Raw genomic sequence first — 20,272 nt, forward strand, 5'->3', positions numbered from 1 at the left:
TCAGATTCTGTGTCTCCCTCTCTCTCTGACCCTCCCCCGTTCATGCTCTGTCTCTCTCTGTCTCAAAAATAAATAAACGTTAAAAAAAAAAAAATTTAGAAAAAAAAAATTGTGAAGTGTGAGAATATATGCCTAAAATGGTTACTAAACTCTGTCAATGCCTGCTATACTAATACTACATCACACACACACACACAATTCTGTAAGTATGTGGAATGAAAAAAAATCATAGCACCTAACATTTATTAAATGCTTACGTGCCAGGCACTGTGTTAAGTCTTTTAGATATTCTTAGTTGAACTTCACATTTGCCCTAGGAGGTCGTGGAAATGGTCTATTAAAAAAAAGAGAGAGAGAGAGAGAGAGAGAGAAGGTAGGGGGGATCTTAGAGGTAAAATAACTTGCCCAAGATCAGTAACTAAGTGGCAAAATCAGGACTCAAACACAGCACTGCCTGACCAGAAATCTTTTAAACATTCTACCTACTCAAATTGAGAATCCACTAGAAGGTATAAGCTTCACTGATGTCAGACCAGTAGTATTAGCTCTGTACCTATCTACTATTGTTTCCTGTATTATTATACAAGTAGTAGGTACTTAAAAATAGCTAACAGATAATAGCATGTCCTAATGCAAAATAGCTTCAAAAAGAAATGTTATTTAGCCAAAGGAAAACAGATGATATCTTCTGATGAATGACAGGTATAACATCAGAGAAAACTCTAAAAAGAGCTATTATATATAGTCTTACTTTAAAATAATAGTATGAACCATGAATTAACACCCATCCAAAAGTTATCAGTGATGCATAGCAAAAAATTCAATACTTTACCCCTTAACTAAATGTTTAATCAAATAAGAACACTGAAGGTGCATGTAACTTTTTTATTGAGGCACAACAAGGCATTATAACTTGCCTGAACTTGAGGCAGTCAGTTTAGTAAGCTGAACGTTAATACAGTTAAGGATTAAGTGCAAACAATATACATTCACAGCTTGACTAGCGAGGCTACATCACAATTTATAAAGTGCCAGATTAGTGCTAATTGTCATTCAGCTTGAAATTTTTCACCTTGGGGAGGAAAACAAAAAAAGTAAGGACCTCCACCTTCCTCTAGGAAAGAAAACATTTTCCTAAACCAGTCACAAGGGCAAAGACTACTTCTCCTTTAACCCTACTAATTAGAACACCATTCTTTTACTGTCAATTCTGTACTGACTTTCAATCTTGATAAAGAAGATAGCCTGAAAATGTAGAATATTTCCAACTACTTCCATAAATTGCTCCCCTGTGCAAACGTAACCATATCTGGTCTCCCTGGAAGAGCTGAAGAATTGCATGATTGCTAGCAGTTTCATGGTCTGGAGCACCATCATTGGCATAGGCAGATACCAAGACCTCTTCATTCTTCATGAGGTTGACATATAGTGGCACATTCACTGCCAGCTTTAGCATGTGAAAAATGAAAACATAAGTGCCATTCACCGGGCAATTAAATCTACCAAGCTGAAGATCAAAAGTTTCTCCCAAGTTGTTTAGAAGAAGATCAAACACGATAGGTTGGTCTAAAGTTCCAGGGGCGAGATTAGAGGTTCTGGCTGCTGAGAAGGCAACGCGCATCTGCTGAGGCAGGGGATAGACGTGTACTGGCAGTATGGTGGCTGCTGGATTTGTCACGGGCACATCCACAGGGGTCATGCTACGGGAGTCTCCTTGTCCAGAGTCACCACTGTTAAACGTTTCGTTGTCTCTTTCTGGGCTGCTCACCTGAGAAGAATCACTCCACCCTGCTGTTTTATTAGCAACAGTGAGTTTCTCATAATGAAGCAGTTAGCTTTGAACACAATATTTAACATTAGTCGGCTACTGAAATACAGATAAAAATACATTTTATAGTAAATTCTAAAACAAAAACAACAAAGTATAGCTACAGTATACTTTTCTAAAGTTTTCTAGCAATAGGCTTTCATATTACTATTAAGCCAAAAAGGACCTAGATGATCTTGTCTGGTGGGCCTCATTGTTTTTTTAAGATTTTTTTTTTTTAAGAAAATAAGCCTCCAGGAAATGCTAAGTTACTAAAGATTAGCAAAGTCTGAAACCCAGGTTTGAACACTCTTTTTACTTCTTTTATCTTTCTTCTGTAATTCTCACTCAGTTCTTCATTCCTCAGTGATAAATCTACTCAAACTATCTAATGTACAAGGACTCAAGAAAACTGAGATTACATAAAAGAACCAACTTTTAGAACTACTCGCCACTCAAAGATACTCTGTTATGATACTAAGTCCCATGATGAATGCCTGTTCTTCATTTCCAAGTTAATGTGATATCATGAAATCTTAATGTTTTAAGTACTACACAAAAACATAGCTCAGATAGAAGGCCAAGGCAGTGTGAATTCTGATTGCTTTCTTAAAAGGAAAAGATTGTTTTTCTGTGATAAAGTTAGTTAATCTTCGGTAATTCTTGATTTTCTCAGTTACACTGAATCTTTTCTACTAAAGGTCCTATTAAACCTTCACATTTTAAAAAGTATTATAATATCTTCTGAAATTTCAAGTCATGGTGTCTTAATTGCTGCTTTTTCCTATCTTTCAATGTAGTGACACTAGAGTATCTAGAAATGCCCATTATTACAAGAAACATCATTCTGAATCATCACATGAAACTATTTGAAGTATGCAAGATGAATACATATCAAAGGCTGAATTATGCTGTGGCGTCAATCAAACTGAAAAAGCACACACATACACTTTTAATTTAAATGGACAACTGGTTTCCACAGCCATTCCAGTTAGTCTAGTATTTCCCTCAGGTCTTCAGTACTACATTTATGCAAAATGAAAACTTTAAAAGCTAAATGGTGAAAACAATGTACTCTGGGGAGAACTTCACAGAAGACAAAGAAAGATCTAGAGGTATGTTCTGTGTAACCCAGTTAATCATCCTTACCTCTTGAATTTGTCCGAGGACCACCAGATGTCCCTCCTCGCTTGTAACACTGCTGGAAATTATCCTGAAATGAACGCGTAATATTTAACCTTGGCACCAAAAATGCAAGATGATAGTCCTTTCCCAGTGTTATTGGCTGGTAAATTTGTAAGATTAAAGTCCTCTTAGCCTTTTCTCTACCCTTCCCCAGCAGCCACAGAGGCTCAGATGTTTCCAAACACCAAGAAAGGCAAAAAGGGCAACAATAGCAATACTTGCTTCATCTGTGAATTAACCTGACCAACTAGGTATGCTAATAATTGCAAAAACAAGAAGGCATCCAGGAAACACTATGTAAAAGATACAATGTGAGGTAATGAGGGAAATTCAGAAATATGGCCTGGTCCTCTATCCCTTATCGCAAGATAAAGGGAAATAATAAGGCAAGAACACAGACTATTTCAATCTTGCTCTATTTATAGATCAAACTGTGAAGACAATTATGAACTACGTCAGGATTTTGTTTTGTTTTGACAGAGAGGTTGGTAAGAATTATACCATATGAATGTACTATTGCCTGAAAACATAATTTAATATCCTCAAGAAAAAAATGTTCACGAGGCAACATTTCAAACAGACTCCCAGGTATGTTGAAAGTCAGCCTCCAGACAACACATGAAAAGAATGATCAGTGGCATTAAATTAGCACATACAATAAAAATAAACACATGCAATAAAAAATTTAAACAGGACAAGAAGGCACACAATAATTAAGTCTCCTACCCCAAACTCCTAATCCTTTTCCCAATACAACAACTATCTCATGTTTTCTCAGCAAGAAATTTACTTTCTTTTTTTTTTTTTTTTTTTAATGTAACCTCTATGCCTAATGTGGGGCTTGACCTCATGACCCTGAGGATCAAAAGTCACATGCTATACTGACTGAGCCAGCCAGGCACCCCAGCAAGACATTTAAAGCAGCACAAAAAATTCCAGAATATTGGTGTTAAGAACAGCTCCATTACAGACACCTGGGTGGCTCAGTCAGTTGAGCGTCCAACTTCAGTTCACGTTATGATCTCACGATTCCTGAGTTCAAGCCCCACAGCAGACTGGCTACTGTCAGCCTGTCAGTGCAGAGCCTGCTTCAGATCCTGTCTCTTTCTTTGCCTCTCCCTCCTTACACTCAAAAAATAAATAAAATATTTTAAAAAAAAATATTTTTTTTTAAAGGAGCTGTTCATTACTGTCTGACATTACCGTGCTAAGCCTTCATGTATGTTAATTCACTTAATCCTCAGGATATCTCAGAAAGTAATCCTCACAACACTTCAGAGTAAGATGAGTCTTCAACAGATGAGGAACCACAGATCAGAAAGTTTACTCAAACATACCCAAGGTCACACAACAAAGGAAGTGATGAAATCAGGAATCAAACCCAAGTCATTTAAGTGATTTGGTGTGTTCTTCGAGGTGTGTTCTTAACCCCCTTTTCAATACTGTCTCTGTATAGACATCTACCTTACCTCATTTAACTAACTGTAAGCTCCTCAAAAACAGGTACTTTATATCACAACAGAACTCAGTGGGAAACCACATACTTAAAAACTTGTAAAACTTCAAAACTGAAAATTCTGACATATTCAGTCATATCCATAGATGATCAATGACAAAGAGGTCCCACGGTTTGTTAAAGTAGAATGTCTAACCTCTTACCAGTCTTTTATCATATGTAGTAAAGAAAATCTGAGCTATTCAAATAAAAATAAACAAAAAAATAAATTTTTGAAAAATACTTTTGCTACACCAGGTACCTAGAAAAGTTAAACTGAAAGCAACATAATGAAGTTGGGGCGCCTAGGTGGCTCAGTCGGCTAAGCACCCAAATCTTGATTTCAGTTCAGGTCATGATCCCAGAATCGTGGGATCAAGCCCCATGTCGGGCTCCACATGGAGCATGGGGACTGTGTGAGATTCTCTCCCCTTCAAAAAAAAAAGGAAAAGAAAATAATAAAGTTAAGCTCATAGGGTCTGGAGTTAGGAAACATGCAGTCTCATGTTAATTCTACCATTCATTTGCTGAGTGACCTCAGATAAGTAATTTGTTTCTGAACCCCAGTTTCTCTCAAAAGGTAGAGGAGTGAATGAGTTAATGCAAACAACATGATAAATAAAGTTCTTAAGACCTTCTAAGTTCTGTGTAACAGACAATTGTCATTTATCTTCTGTGGGTTACTTGAAAAGCTTCCAACTCAACTCTCCACAGTACTGACAAGTAGTTCTAAAACAAAGAGTGCCTTGGAGTGTCTGGGTGTCTCAGTCAGTTAAGTGTTGGACTCCAGCTCAGGTCATGATCTCACCGTTTGTGGGTTGAAGCCCCGTGTCAGACTCTGTGCTGACAGCTAAGAGCCTGAAGCCTGCTTTGGATTCTGTCTGTCTCTGCCCCTCCCCTGCTCACATTCTGTCTAACTCTCTCTCAAAAATAAACATTTCAAAAATTTAAAAAAAAACAAAGAGTGCCTTATACCAAATACACTGTGACTCGGCTATAGTTTAATCACAGCTTAACATCAACAACTGTACTATATTATTCAACTATGACAACTATTCTTACCCTTTGGGAATAAGGTGTTCCAGGATACTCTCTAGCTTGGAACTGTAGCTGGCTATAATTTCCATTGGTAATTGAAGGTGGTCCTCTATAAGTATCAAAACCTAATAAACAAACAACTTAAATAAAATTATGGGCAAAATTATACTAAACTTTTAAATAGTCTAATTCTATACCACTTTAAAAGTTAAACTGATCCTATAATACCATCATTAGATTTATGCCTTCTTTAAGCAAACTCTACTAATATTGCTTCCACAGGAAAACACATATTTATAAAATACCGCTAACTTCAAATAAGCCAAGGGCAGAGATTTACTACTGCTGCAATGCAGATGGGGTTCAAAAAGGTGCATGGTTAAGGCCTGTCTAGCGCAATTCTGCTAATACCAAGAGAATAACATGTGGAACCATATCTAAGACTTAAGAAAATATCACTATTATAGTCTCAAAATTTATATTTTTATGTATAGTATCCTCTCATAGAAAAATAACTAGAAAATGGGCACTGATTATGACACATTTTGAGACATATTTTTATTTGACATAGTTTGACTTGGGGCAGTCAAGTCAATTAAAAAAAAGTAAGTATTCAAATATGAAAACCCAAATTCATCCCCAGAAAAGAAAGATGCTCAACCTTTCACTGCAGCAAGTCACAGGATCAATCTGCTTTTCATACAAAAAGTTCCTCTGTTATATAGGCAACAGGTATATTAGAAAAGCTATATTTTACAGAAATAGGGAATTTTCTACCACAATATGGAGGGCAACTAAAAAAGGAACAAGGTAAAGTAAAAATAGTTTGAGTTAAGTAAATATATAAACAAAATAATTCAGTATAATTAAATTTTGTTCAGAGCATACCTTTATAACCACCAGGGGACCGATACGAATTGGTTAGTAATCTCCCACCACGAGTACATCCTCTAACAGATCCCCGGCTATTGACAAATGGTTGAGAGGGTCTGGGAAATACATTCGTCTGTGCTGGGTAAAAGGCAAGGCTACCATTGCTTACTTGAATAGTTCCATCAGGATAACTTGCTGCTTAAGGAAACAGTTTTAAGTCCAAGAGTTAAATGGTAACAAAGATTTAATATTCTTTATACTTAAAAGTCACTGTATATCAAAACCTTTAATATAATTTTCTCCCTTTGAAAAAAAAAAAACAGGTGCTATATATACACGTACGTATATATAGAGATCCTGGTATCTATACATATATTTAGGTAATAGAATATTATTCAGCCTTAAAAAGGTAAGAAATTCTGACACATGCTACAACATGGATGAAATCTTGAAGACATTATGCTGAACGAAATAGGCCAGTCACAAAAGGACAAATACTGTCTGTTTCCACTTACTCTAGGTAAGTACCTAGAGTAGTCAAATTCATAGAGTAGAATGGTAGTTGCCAGGGGGCAGTAGGAAGAGGGGGAATGGAGAGTTAGTGTTAAATGGGTACAGAGTTCATTTGGGAAAGATGAAAAAGTCCTTAGAGATGAATGGTGGTGATGGCTACACAACCATCTGGCCATACACTTAAAAATGGTTAAAATGGTAAATTTTATGTTATGTATATTTGGCCACAATTAAAGGAAAAAAGGCTAAACACCCCAGATCAAGGAGTAAAAGACAATGAATTTTAATTAATACTATACCTAAGAAGGCACAGGACAAATATCCCTTATGTAAATCATCTACACAATGTTTTCACTCAGTACAAGTGAGAACAGAATGAGGTCATTGGTGGCTAGGTCCAAGGATTTACATTTAGTATCTCTTGTGAGTAACCAAATACCTCTAATGTTCAACTCATTTACTCAGGCTTAAGTTTTAGAAAACTCAATGGGGATCTGAAACACCAACACTAAAAATCTACAGGTGTTTATCAAATTAGGAAATAACTACAAAGTTGCCTATTCTTTCATGTATTTGGATAGCATAAAAGAGCAAAATAGTTTTTCATCTCTAAGCAAACAATGGAAAAGCATACTAAATTATATCTTTGCATTAATCAATGCTTTATTGTAAGAGGGAAAAAGAGAGAAAAGGCCAGATAGCTATCTGTCTGTGCTAAAAGATTCAACAGAGTGATTTCAAAACTCTTCTAAGTAGAAGACGGGCACTTCTATATATATATATATATCGCCCTATCTACTCCTATTACTGTCCATGGTAATCAAAGCAATCAGATTTAAAAATATGAACCTACTTCAAGGTTTAATCAACCATCTAGGTTCTACCTCTACAAAAGTTAAAATTAATAGGCGAACTTAATTAATAGAAGAAAGGCATTTAAGTGTTTCTCAACACTTGAACATGCGAAGAAATAATGCTTACTAGTCAAGAAAGAACCCTTAAAGTATCACTACTGAATTACTTTCCATTCTACTAGCTGTCATCTAAGTCTTCAAAATATCATATGCAAAGATCTTACCAGTCTCTTGAGAAAGGACAGTTTGTTCTACATGTATAGCTGGCAGTTGGCACTGGGGTGGTGTTTGTGTACTTGCTGTAGTAAAACTTTGATTGTAGCCAGGTGAATAAGGGGATTCTTTTACTTCTTGTTCTTTCCGTGGAGGCAGAGGTGCATTAACATTAAACACCTTAAGAGACAAAGGGTACACTAAGTCCTTTGTAATGTTTCATAGAAAAGGATTAAGGATGACATCCAACAAAATTCTCCAACATTCAAAAACTTCTATTTGACAGGCAAAGGACTTGAATGGACATTTCTCCAAAGAAGAGAAATGGCCAATAAGCACATGAAAAGATGCTCAGCATCACAGTCATTAGGGAAATACAAATCAAAACCACAATAATATACCACTTCATACTCATTAGGATGGCTATTACCAAAAGAAAAAAAAAAAAGAGAGAGAGAGAAAATCTAAGTGTTGGCAAAGATGTGGTGTAATTTGAGCCTTGTGCATTACTGGTAGGAATGTAAAATGGTGCAACCAACTGTAGAAAACAGTGTGGTTGTTCCTCAAAAAGTTAAACATGCAATTACCATATGATCCAGCAAATCCACTTCTAAAATATAACCAAAAGTACTGAAAGCAGAGGCTCACATTTTGTACATCAATGTTCATAGCAGCATTATTCACAATAGGCAAAAGGGGGGCGCCTGGGTGGCTCAGTCGGTTAAGCGTCCGACTTCAGCTCAGGTCACGATCTCACGGACCGTGAGTCCGAGCCCCACGTCAGGCTCTGGGCTGATGGCTGAGAGTCTGGAGCCTGCTTCCGGTTCTGTGTCTCCCTCTCTCTCTGCCCCTCCCCCATTCATGCTCTGTCTCTGTCTCAAAAATAAACGTTAAAAAAAAAAAAATTAAAAAAACAAAACAAAACAATAGGCAAAAGGTGGAAACAATCGAAATGTCCAACAGCTGAATGGATAAACAAAATGTGGTATAGACATACAATAGAATATTATTTAGCTATAAAAAAATGAAATTCTGATCCATAATACAACATGAATAAACCTTGAAAATATTTTGCTAAATGAAATAAGTCATATACAAAAGGGCAAATAATGTGATTCCACTTATCTGAGTACTTAGAACAGGTAATGAGGCAAAAAGAAGATAGGTTACTAGAAGCTGGAGAGAGGGAGGAATAAAAAGCTATTATTTAATGAGTATAGTTTAATGGTTTGGATGATGAAAATGTTTTGGAAACAGTGGAAATGGTTGTACAACACTGTAGATGTACTAAACATCACTGAATTATATACTTAAAAATGGTTAAAATGGTAAATTTTATGTCATACGTATTTTACTATGGCCAAAAAAAACCTATTTGGTTTTTAGTAGATCTAAACTCAAATACAAAAATTAATCTTCCTGCTATTATGATATAATAATGCTTACTGAGCATGAAAGCTACACAGGCCAAGAGAGTACTTTTTCAAAAATTAAAGATGAAAAAAATCTGCCACCTACCAAATTTCTACCACATGGCAGGCAAATGACCTGTCCAGACTCTGGCCATTGTCTATAAAATAGCACTTCCATTACTCTCCAGCTCCCTTACCCTGCTCCATTTTTCCCCATGACACAGGTGACATTTCCCCATATGTATATACATATATATACATATGTATACGTATACACATATATATGTGTATGTGTATATTTTTCTCTCTAGCCCTCTCACCTCCATTATCAAATGTAAGCTTCTTGAGCACAAAGACTTGTCTCTTTTTCACTGCCAATACCCAACCCCAGTGATTAAGAACAGTATCTGATTTCATTAACGAGAAAAAGTTAATAAAACCAATGTGGCAACACTGTGCAGGAGGGACAGGGCAAGAGGGAAAACAAAGAAACTAATCAGTTCTAAGAGGCCAAGCATGAAGTGATAAAACTAGTGAATTTAGGTGCCTGAATTCAAAAGCTTATCTCCCTGCATTGTATCTGCTTTCCATTGCCACTCCACCGGCCCCACCCGACCACCATCACTGAAAAGTATCCAGAGTGGGGCATTAAGCATCATCAGATACTTACTGGCTCAGACTTTTTTTCTAAAGAACTGTTCTATACTATTCTGTTTCAGAGAGTAAACATATAAACCTAGGTATATTACCTTGAAAAATGTTTTAAGCTTAAACAATTTGCAGAGGAATGTGTAATTCAGAATACCACACAAATTGGAACAATTATCCAAAATCAGCATAAGATCAAAATAAAATCAAATGAAAGTTTCCGGAATGACAGAACACCCAAGTATGTGCCCTATATTTCAGGCTATTGATGCTATGGAACATCACTAGTGTGGTATTAGTAATGGTTAGTATTATTAAGCTGTTCACAGAAAATTATGTTTCTCACTCACACATTTTTTTTTTTTAATTAATATGAACCCTCAGCTTTGCCTGCTACTAATTTTCTGAGTGGGGAAAATGTTCTGATAAAATATCCATTCAAAATTCTCAAGGCTTTGGATTTAATACTCTTTGACCACAAACTATATTTGCATTGGACAAAGCAAGGATCAACCCAAATAAGAGCAATACAAAAGGCAAAGTTTTTCACATAGTAAGTACCCAATAATGGACGTAAGAGAAACAATGGCTTTTTAACAGGAACAATGAACTGTAATCACCATTCACGTTTCATACTCACTGTCTGCATGGCTTGAAAGGGCGCTGTGTTAATCGTTACTGAACTACTACTTGCTGGAGGTGACTGGAAGCCCTGTTCAGAGCCCTTTGACATGGGAGGATTTGAAGAAGCTAGTGAAGATGGTTGCTTGCTTGGGGGAACTGCTGCCTGGGAAGGAGAAATGCAGCATCAGCCAATCACCTGCCATATAACAAGCAGTTAACTTACACTAAACCCCAGACTGGCCTAAGTCAGCAAGTTCTATAGGATGACATTCAGACACAGGAATGCAAAAGAATAGCTTCTGCTTACAATTTCAAATCACAACTGCTGAGGATGCACACTAGCATTTGCTGTGCACAGCTTGCTGACTAAGTGAAAGAGTCTTACTATTAATCAGTCTAACAGATGAGATACTGAACTTTTTATGAGTACCTAGTCAAACCCTGAAACGGTAGTTTCCAACTAAGAATCTAATATTATTCCAAATCTATACAGAAGAATTACGAAAAATCTTGGGTTAGTTGCTTAGTCAATGTTAATTTTTCTTGATTTTAAAGTCTTATTCCTGGATTTCTAAGTCAGCTGCCTTTAAAAAAGAAAATCAAACCAGATCTAATTTAAATAATACTTATCTATGGTAATAAGCAAATCCTTGATGTAACAGATTACAAATCCAAAGGCTTAAAAAGATACCAAAAACCCAGTCCTAATCAGATTATGAAACAGAGAGCTGTGACTCACTTGGTCACACCTTCCTCTTCTTAAAATGAGGAACCAAGTAATTTTAATTTAGACCAAGTCTACACCATAAAAATTAATGTGTATCTATATATTCTTATATTCTGTAATGAATACATTATCTTGTATAATAGCGAACCAAAAATAGTAAAATCTAAGAGCTGCTAAATTAATCTAAAAAAATCATGCTATCTTGCTATACCTATTTCAAGGATTTGCTCAAACTTAGCAAAAACTATCATTTTAGAATTGAAAGCACAAACATAATATAGTTGACCCTTGAAAAACACACAGGTTAGGAGTGCTGAACCCCAAAGTCAAAAATCCACATATAACTCTTGACTCCCCAAAAACTTAACTACTAATAGCTTATAGAGATGGAAAGGAAGCCTTACCAATAATATAAACAGTCGATTAACACATATTTTGTAAGGTATACGTATTATATATTGTATTCTTACAACAAAGTAACCTAGAGAAAAGACAATGTTAAGAAAAGCATAAGGCCCAGTGTCCATCAGTAGATGAATGGATAAAGATGTGGTGTGTGCGTGCGTGTGTGTGTAATGAAATATTATTCAGCCATAAAAAAGAATGAAATCTTGCCATTTGCAACAACAGGGATAAGCTAGAGAGGATAATGCTAAGCAAAAGAACTCAGCCAGAGAAAGATAAATACTGTAAGATTTTACTCATATATGGAATTTAAGAAACAAAACAAATGAGCAAAGGGGGGGGGGGGAAAGAAGAGAAAAAAAAGAGAGAGAGACAAACCAAGAAACAAGACTCTTAACTACACAGAACCAACCGATGGTTACCAGAGGGGAAATGGGTTAAATACATGATGGGGATTTAAGGAGTACATTTATTGTGAGGAGCACAGGATGATTTAAGGAAGTGTTGAGTCACAATATCGTACACCTGAAACTAATATTACACTGCATGTTAACTAAATGGAATTAAAATTAAAACCTAATTTAAAAAAAAAGAAAATCATAAGAACATACATTTACAGTATTGTAGTTATCAAAAAACTAAAACGTATAAGTGGACCTTCACAGTTCAAGACCATATTGTTCAAGGGTCAACTGTGCTATCAAAATGCTTTTGACAAAATTAGCCAAAAGAAAATGTAATTCATTCTTATGGAGGTAGTGCTAATATTAACACTATAAATTTATTGAGTCTCAGTTATGTAAGTAGATTTTTCTGCTAAGGATTCCATCAATATAATATATATAGTGAGAAACTTGACTTACTCCTACCTAAAACTTTTCATCTTTTTTGACAACAGCAATTTAGACATATTTATTGTATGTGATAAGGCATTACACACTACTAAGTTTACTTATATGGCAAAGTCACAGCAAAGTTACCTGTAATTCCAGGACAATATCTACAGAAAGCAATACATTAGTCAAGTATAAATGTTAAATAATTCAACTGATCATGCCTGTAATGCATAAGGTAAGCTGGTTCTGCTATTATTTTAGACAGAAAAGAAATTAACACAATTGGCCTCTTATTACCTCAGGAGTCTCTGAGGTCATAAACTCTGTTTCAGATCCCGAAGAAGCCTGATCAGTAGTAACCAAGCAAGCATTTGAGCTACAAGTAACTGAAGAAGAAGCAGCCTAGACACAGGAAGATATAAAACATGATAAAAGGCACATTTTGTTCACTTTATACTTCTTGAGTCCTGAGCTTCATAACATGTAACTCTTACCAAGCACTCACTAGTGCCAAATACTATGCTAAACACTTTATACATATTCACGTGTTTAGTCCTAACAATAACCCTGTGAGGTAGATACAACCATCCCCATTTTATAGACAATAAGGCATAGGCAAAGATAAGTTAAGTAATGGATCCAATATCACACAAAAATTAAGTTAGTGGTGAGAGTCAAACCCAAGCAGTCAGCTAAATTGCCTTTCCAGGCCTGGTCACCAAAGCTACACATCTAATCCCATCCTCATTTATCAAGATTCTTGGTCCTAGAAACCTGGGCCTCAACAGCAGATGGAACATCTGGCCCTCAACAGCAGTTCAATGGAAGCAGCTCAGGGCACATTCAACACTGTGGGCACAGCTCTGCCAGGGATCACAGTAACTGTGGTTTGGCTCTCTGTGCTCCCACTGTCTAAAAGAGGTAGGCAGAAGTACAAATAGAAATGATAAGCTTAGGGCGCCTGTGTGGCTTAGTCGGTTAAGTGTCCAACTTCGGCTCAGGTCATGATCTCATGGCTTGTGAGTTCGAGCCCCACATCGGGCTCCGTGCTGACAGCTCAGAGCCTGGAGCCTGCTTCAGATTCTGTGTCTCCCTCTCTCTCTGCTCCTCCCCCATTCACACTCTGTCTCTCTCTCCCTCAAGAATAAACATTAAGAAAGAAAGAAAGAAAGAAAGAAAGAAAGAAAGAAAGAAAGAAAGAAAGAAAGAAAGAAATGATAAGCTCTACATAAATTACAGAGTCACCAAAATTCTAACAAAATGTTAAAGCTAATAACATAAAACAAAAACTGGAAGAAAGCAAGCACAGTTTGAAAAACTAAGGCTGTGACAACTGTAACCAATAAAAAACTAAGAAAGTGGCTACAAAAGAATTCTATGGCACAAAGATATTAGAACATAACAGGGAGAGATCTATAAAAATCCAGCAATCACAAGGTCTGAAGTGTCCATGACATGAATCTACTCCTTTTATCTCAATCTCAGAAGCCCAAGTAATAAAATGGGTTAATTGGAAACTAATTAATGGCAACCAAATATCCAGAGCAGTTACATTTCAGTGACCTTCTAGAGAGGATCATCATAATAGGCCACTTCTTGGGAAGGAGATGGGGACCAAGTTTTAAAAGAGGTCTTAAGAAAAAAAAATTTTAAATCCTTTTGAAATTTTATATACCTAAATAAATAGGTATAATTTAGATCCGACTAAAATATTAGAACTATTATGATACTGTAGTGTTTCTAAAACTAGGTCTTTCTTCTGGTCCTCTTTTTAAAATAACAAGACAACTGCCCAAAATAATTGGAACTGGGTATTGTGGGGACAGAAGTTTCCTGCTACAGAAAGATTTACAAATGTTAAGCTAAGACATTGATACCTGAGCTTTTGAATTTAAAAGGTTCACTTAACAACAACAACAACAAAAAATAAAGATAAATTCTTCACATTAGTATTTCTTTAGAAGTTATGGCAATTCTTGCTTCCAAATTACTGCTCTTTAAGCAGACCAGCTGAAAGCAGTTTTAGGTATTGGTGAGTAAACATGATGCTGGGGACCTGTGATTCCCAAACAATGCATGTGCAGATTCACCCAGGAAGCTTATTACAAATATAGATGTCTACATAACGCCCCTGGAAATTCTGATCCACTAGGTCTAAGGTGATATCTAGATAGATATATCTTTAGGGGCACCTGGGTGGTTCAGTCAGTTAAGCCTCTGACTTCAGCTCACGTCATGATCTTGTGGTTCATGAGTTCAAGCCCTGCGTCAGGCTCTGTGCTGATGGCTTGGAGCCTGGAGCCTGCTTCTGTGTCTCCCTCTCTCTCTGCCCCTCCCCCACTTCTGCTGTCTCTCTCAAAAAAAAAAAAAAATTAAAAAAACCTTACAGATAGATATATAGATATATATACAGAGATATATATAGATACCTTTATTAAAGTGATCAAGTGCTTCTGATGCAGCCATCCACAGACCTGCCCCTGAGAACTACTAAACTAGACCAACAGCTTTTTGAAAACCTTTAACTTGTCCATTGAAAGCCTCATGTAGAACCCTAACAGCTAGAACAGGTAACATGGAACCCTTAAACCAGTGAGTAGGGTGAGGGACTCAGCTCAATAAATACATTTTGAAAACTGAGCCATACCTTATCAACTAAATATAAACCACTGTAAACAAATGGCATTTACTCAGAAGTTTTTGGACAGGAAGGCAATAACTGTTGAGCCATCTGGTCAAAATACTTAACCTATCAGGGATGCTATTGTTAAGAAAATTGCCATAAAGTTTTCAGAGGGATCCTGATAATTTTTTTAAAGGTAATGACCAGAAAACTATCAAACCTTGTACTTTTTTTTTTCTTGAACTTACTATTGATAGAAGTGCAATGTGGCATCAGAGATCTCAATGATCTGGTTCCTTTGTAAATCTAAGGTGTTCTGTGAAAATCAGTTCCTCAGAATGTCAACTCTTATGTGTGAAGGGAGGCAGGAGATTAGCTAACCATGTGCTAAACAAAATTAGTATCTTTCTTTAGACTCTTGACTATGCTGCTCTGCCAAAGTGACTTAAGTAGCCAAGGGCAGAGTAAGATTCCCAGACAAGGTATCTCTGAATTCTTCAGGCTTGCTCTTTCCTTATTAAAGTCTGCCAGCCTTCTCTATTTTAACAGATGTCTTCCCCATGATCATTAGGTAACCTTTGGAGGGTTAGGTATATTAGAATCAGCAAGTCTGATCTATCTTACCAAAGCAAGAGTTTCTTCCCTGAATAACAAAGAAATTAAAAATAGCAAAGAAAGATCACTTTGGAGAAGTTACCTGTAATGGCTCTTGAAGAAAATCACTTTGACTGGAAAGATTTTGTTCTGTAGATGCTGCAGAGAGTGAAATCAACAGTAAACTATTGAGGGAGGAGAAAAGTTTATGCATATCAACTGGGTGGAAACTAAAAGTTTATACTTTACAAAATAAGCCATAGCTAGAAAAACTAGGTCTCAAGGCCATCATGAATTTTCTGTGAGAGCTCTAAAGAGTCAGAGAGGATTTGGGAGACACTAGTCCCATCTGTGACACTCATGATGTTTTAAGGTTAAAAGGGCAAAAGCAGCATTTCAAAGCTTCCAAAAATCTATTACTTTAAAAAATGACTAGTAATAGTAAACTGGAAGATAAAATCTAAGCTATCATGAATAGTAATCAAGTGATACACTCAAATTCCAAGTTTCAAAATAACTCTTAGCTGGGTCATATGTCTTTTCAGGTTTTTTTTCCCCCTTTGGTCATGTATATTAATATGCTTTTCAATTATATAGTTTCGGTTTGGTTTTTTCTTGTTAATGTCTATCACTTTTGTTAATTACTCTTCATTCTCCTTACTTCATCCAGGAATTACTACACCCATCTTCTAGTTGGTGTCTGCTCACTACAACTGGACTGTGGCTTCAAATACCTCATTCCTCCCCTGAAATAAATGAGTATAGAGCAAAAAGCCTAACGTCAGGCCAGATTCAATTCTAGGTTCCGTCATTAGGTACTGTGTTAATCGATGTACTAAATATCACTGATGTAATTTCACTCATAATTGGGATCAAAAAGTTTCAATACTAGATTTATAGAGTCAAAAGGACCCCAATCACTTCAAAATTTGCAAAACCAGCTTGTGTTTCTCCATTTAACCATCTGGAGACCTTCTATAAAAGGCAAACAGGTCAGGTGAGCACACTAATGTCTTAATGGTAATTTACCCATATATAACTGATGACACATAGATACATTTAGAATTAACACAGAGACACAATTTAACCCTTAAGATATCTAGAGTAAAATTATTTGTAAGAGGTAACAAATGTTGGACCTATGCATGTTTACTCTCAGTTATGATTACATACCTACTGGGCTACCTGGAGTAGTTGAAGGCGGCTGTGACGATGGAATTGCACTTGAAGGTTTGTCAAAATCCAGAATAGATTCCTAAAGACAAGATTTTCTAAATCATGACTAGAAACAATTATTCATTTAAAAGCTATTACCATTGGGGCACCTGGGTGACTCAGTCAGTTGGGTGTCTGACTCTTGATATTGGTTCAGGTCATGATCTCACAGTTGATGAGATCAAGCCCCATGTTGGGCTCTGTGCTGATGGTGTGGAGCTTGCTTGGATTTCTCTCTCTCTGCCCTTCCTGTGTTCTCTCTCAAAAATAAATAAACTTAAAAAAAAATAAACTGTTTAAAAGCTATTACCATTGCATTACTCACAACACTGTCCATAGCTATTAGCTATAAGAATCTAGCTAATAACTATCTCAAAATGTTGATAACTTACTCTTTATTTTAAAAAAAAAAAGTGTTTATTATGAGAGAGAGCACTCATGAGCAGGGCAGAGGCAGAGAAAGAGGAATAGAGAGAGAATCCCAAGCAGGCTCCATGCTATCAGCGGAGCCTGATGCAGGGCTCAATCCCATAAACTGTGAGATCATGACCTAAGCCAAAATAGAGAATTGGACGCTTAACCAACTGAGCCACCCAGATACTCCAACAACTTAGTCTTCATAAGAGAAAGAGTTAAGAGTTAAAATCTAAAGTAACTGTCAAACCTTAAAATTATGTCAAGTAATTCCAAAGCTTAACTATGAAAAAAAAAAAAACAAAAAACTCCTGACTTAAGCTCTTAAACACAAGCATTAATTCTGTAACCTTGCTTTTATTATGTCCAACAACTGGGGGTTTAACAGTCTCATCTCAACCACTAATCTAGCTCATTCATGCTCTCTGATCTTTCATAATGAGTAACGATTCTCTCTCCCATCTGCCTATCTTAGTTTTCAAATGTTTCCAACATTTTGAATAATTAAGCTACCCTTGTAGCAATCACTTTTCATCTTCAAATAACCTAAATGGGTAAGGAATTCCCTCATAAGTAGAGGATTACAGGCTAAATAACTTGCCATGGATTTTATAGCCAGTAAATAGCAGAACCAGGATTTAAACACAAGTCTAACTCCAAAGCTCAAGATCTTTTTACTACACAAAAAGATCTTATTTGTCTACTTCCTCCTTCAATAATATTGTACTATTCTGAAATTCTGTAAGACTCTGTATGACACAATTTAGCACTTAACTATTGCCACAAGTTAAAATCTTATACAACTGGAATATAAACTCCTTGAAGGCAATAAATGTCTTATGATTTTCTACACACAATAGCACCTACCAGAATGCCAAGCACAGAGTAGGTTCTCACAGTCTGAGTGGAAACTACCAATGATCTACAGCAGAAAATATATTTGAACACTTATACTTTTTACATGTTTAATTCATTTCATTACTCACAACAAACTTAGGAATAAGAATTATTATCCTCATTTTTCAAAAAAAAGAACCAAGGCAAAGAGTAAAGTAACTTGCCTGAACTGTGAGACCTAGGAAGTGGCCAGAATTCCCATGCATTCTGAACACCAGAACCTAAGCTCTTAGCAACTTCGTTACAGGAACGCCTGGGTGGCTTAGTCAGTTAAGTGTCTGACTTTGGCTCGGGTCACATCTCACGGTTTGTGAGTTCAAGTCCTGCATCAGGCTTTGTGCTGACAGCTCAGAGCCTGGAGCCTGCTTCAGATCCTGTGTCTCCCACTCTCTCTGCCCTTCCTCTTGCTCACACCCTGTGTCTCTGCCTCTCTCTCTCTAAAAATAAATAAACATTAAAAAAAAACAAAACACTTCACTGTAATACTTCTGATTAGAAGCGAGTAGCCCCAGGAATATCATTTAAGATTCATTTAAGAATGGCTCATACTTGCATAAAGTTACAAGTTCCTTGAATCTGGGTCATCAGATCCTGCAGTTTTTCTTTCCTCAATACTGGATCCTTTGGAAGGGTCGAGGAAGAACCTACAGGCTGATGCATAGGCTTAGGCACCTACAAAATAAACCCACAATGTATAAGAGCGAAATTCACATTCAACAGCCTAATTCAGGAAACTCACCTTATCACTACATCTTAATGAAACCAGAACACATAGCAAAGCCCATTTATCAGATTTATGTCAGGTAAAGAATTTCCACAACAATACAGTTTCTAAATAATTTAAGCAAACTTTATAAACACTTTTTCCCTTTCACAATACCTCTAATGGATATCTTTCTAAAACAACCTCTTTTCAAAGGGAAGACCCAGAGTAACAAAACTTCCTTGAAATTTTTTTCATTATGGACAATCAGCTGATGATATTCTTTATAAGATACCACTAACTGTAAGACACGCAAATGATTTTTTTTCCCCAGAGAAAAAGTTACTATCACCACATTCCACTTTTAAATGTCTGCTTTCAGAAACATTAAGAAGTAAATATGTATACAAACACATCCTAAGGTTGAAAAAATTCACTACTATATTTTGTTATCAGGTTAAGTATACTTTGGGGGACTAACGATGTTTATAAAGTGGTTAGTCCTCACGCTAAGTTGCTTATGAAAGCTGCATACCCTGAATGCTGACCTAATGCTGATATGGTTAACATCTTACAGCTGCCAGTGTCTGTCTCCACCAGCTCCTCTTCTCCACCTTCTAATTCACTGGGAAGTCACACAGCTAAGCTTGTCAAAAGTGTCATACAAAATAAGAGTTAATAAATGCTAAGTGAATATACGAAAGACTCTTTTAGGAGAAAAGTATTAGCGTTAGTGATTAATTTCACGTTATCTAGTCTTTTAGCTTTGAACTCTATTTTGTCCTTGACTGTACTTAGTCATGTTCTAGAAAGCTGAGATTGCAAGACAGAGAGACAGTGTACTATATAGACAAGTGTCCTCTCAGTCACTGAAAGGCCCTGCAAATTCAATATAATGCAGTCTGTACCATAAAGACAAATTAAATGAGTTTTGGCCTTTCCAACTAATTCTACATACTATCCAACATATAGCATAATATTCTGGTAAGGTAAAGGCTCAGTACTACTATACTTAATGGAATTTTAAATTTCTTAAAACAGCTTTACTGAAATATTAAATTGGGTTTTTTAAGTAAGTTTCTCAAAATAGTTGTCATATTACAATTACTGTTGTGTGATATCTGGTTAATGAAATAAGGCTATCAATCTTCTATAGGGTCAGGAAGAAGCTGAAATTGATATTAGCACTTGAAGAA

The 20,272-nt window shown here is 36.2% G+C and overlaps 1 protein-coding gene across 10 annotated transcripts in view; it reads right to left on the reverse strand.

Moving 5' to 3' along the window:
- Positions 1 to 871: 871 nt before the first annotated feature.
- Positions 872 to 20,272, reverse strand: part of CAPRIN2 (caprin family member 2) — a 45,209-nt gene continuing 25,808 nt past the window's right edge. For 3 of the 10 annotated variants that reach the window (XM_049625235.1, XM_049625228.1, XM_049625236.1), the window contains 10 exons: positions 18,923 to 19,045; positions 17,021 to 17,102; positions 15,951 to 16,006; positions 12,928 to 13,032; positions 10,679 to 10,825; positions 7,990 to 8,158; positions 6,414 to 6,596; positions 5,550 to 5,650; positions 2,957 to 3,020; positions 872 to 1,791 (listed from right to left, as the gene is read on the reverse strand). In XM_049625235.1, the coding sequence (XP_049481192.1) occupies positions 1,223 to 1,791; positions 2,957 to 3,020; positions 5,550 to 5,650; positions 6,414 to 6,596; positions 7,990 to 8,158; positions 10,679 to 10,825; positions 12,928 to 13,032; positions 15,951 to 16,006; positions 17,021 to 17,102; positions 18,923 to 19,045 (1,599 nt within the window). In that variant the 3' untranslated portion in view covers positions 872 to 1,222. Of the gene's footprint in view, positions 1,836 to 2,956; positions 3,021 to 5,549; positions 5,651 to 6,413; positions 6,597 to 7,989; positions 8,159 to 10,678; positions 10,826 to 12,927; positions 13,033 to 15,950; positions 16,007 to 17,020; positions 17,103 to 18,922; positions 19,046 to 20,272 lie in introns of all 10 variants that reach the window. The other 7 variants (XM_049625229.1, XM_049625234.1, XM_049625230.1 and 4 more) reach the window with 7 other exon arrangements.

The sequence above is a fragment of the Panthera uncia genome, chromosome B4 (assembly GCF_023721935.1).
Source record: "Panthera uncia isolate 11264 chromosome B4, Puncia_PCG_1.0, whole genome shotgun sequence".
Taxonomy (NCBI): Eukaryota; Metazoa; Chordata; class Mammalia; order Carnivora; family Felidae; genus Panthera; species Panthera uncia.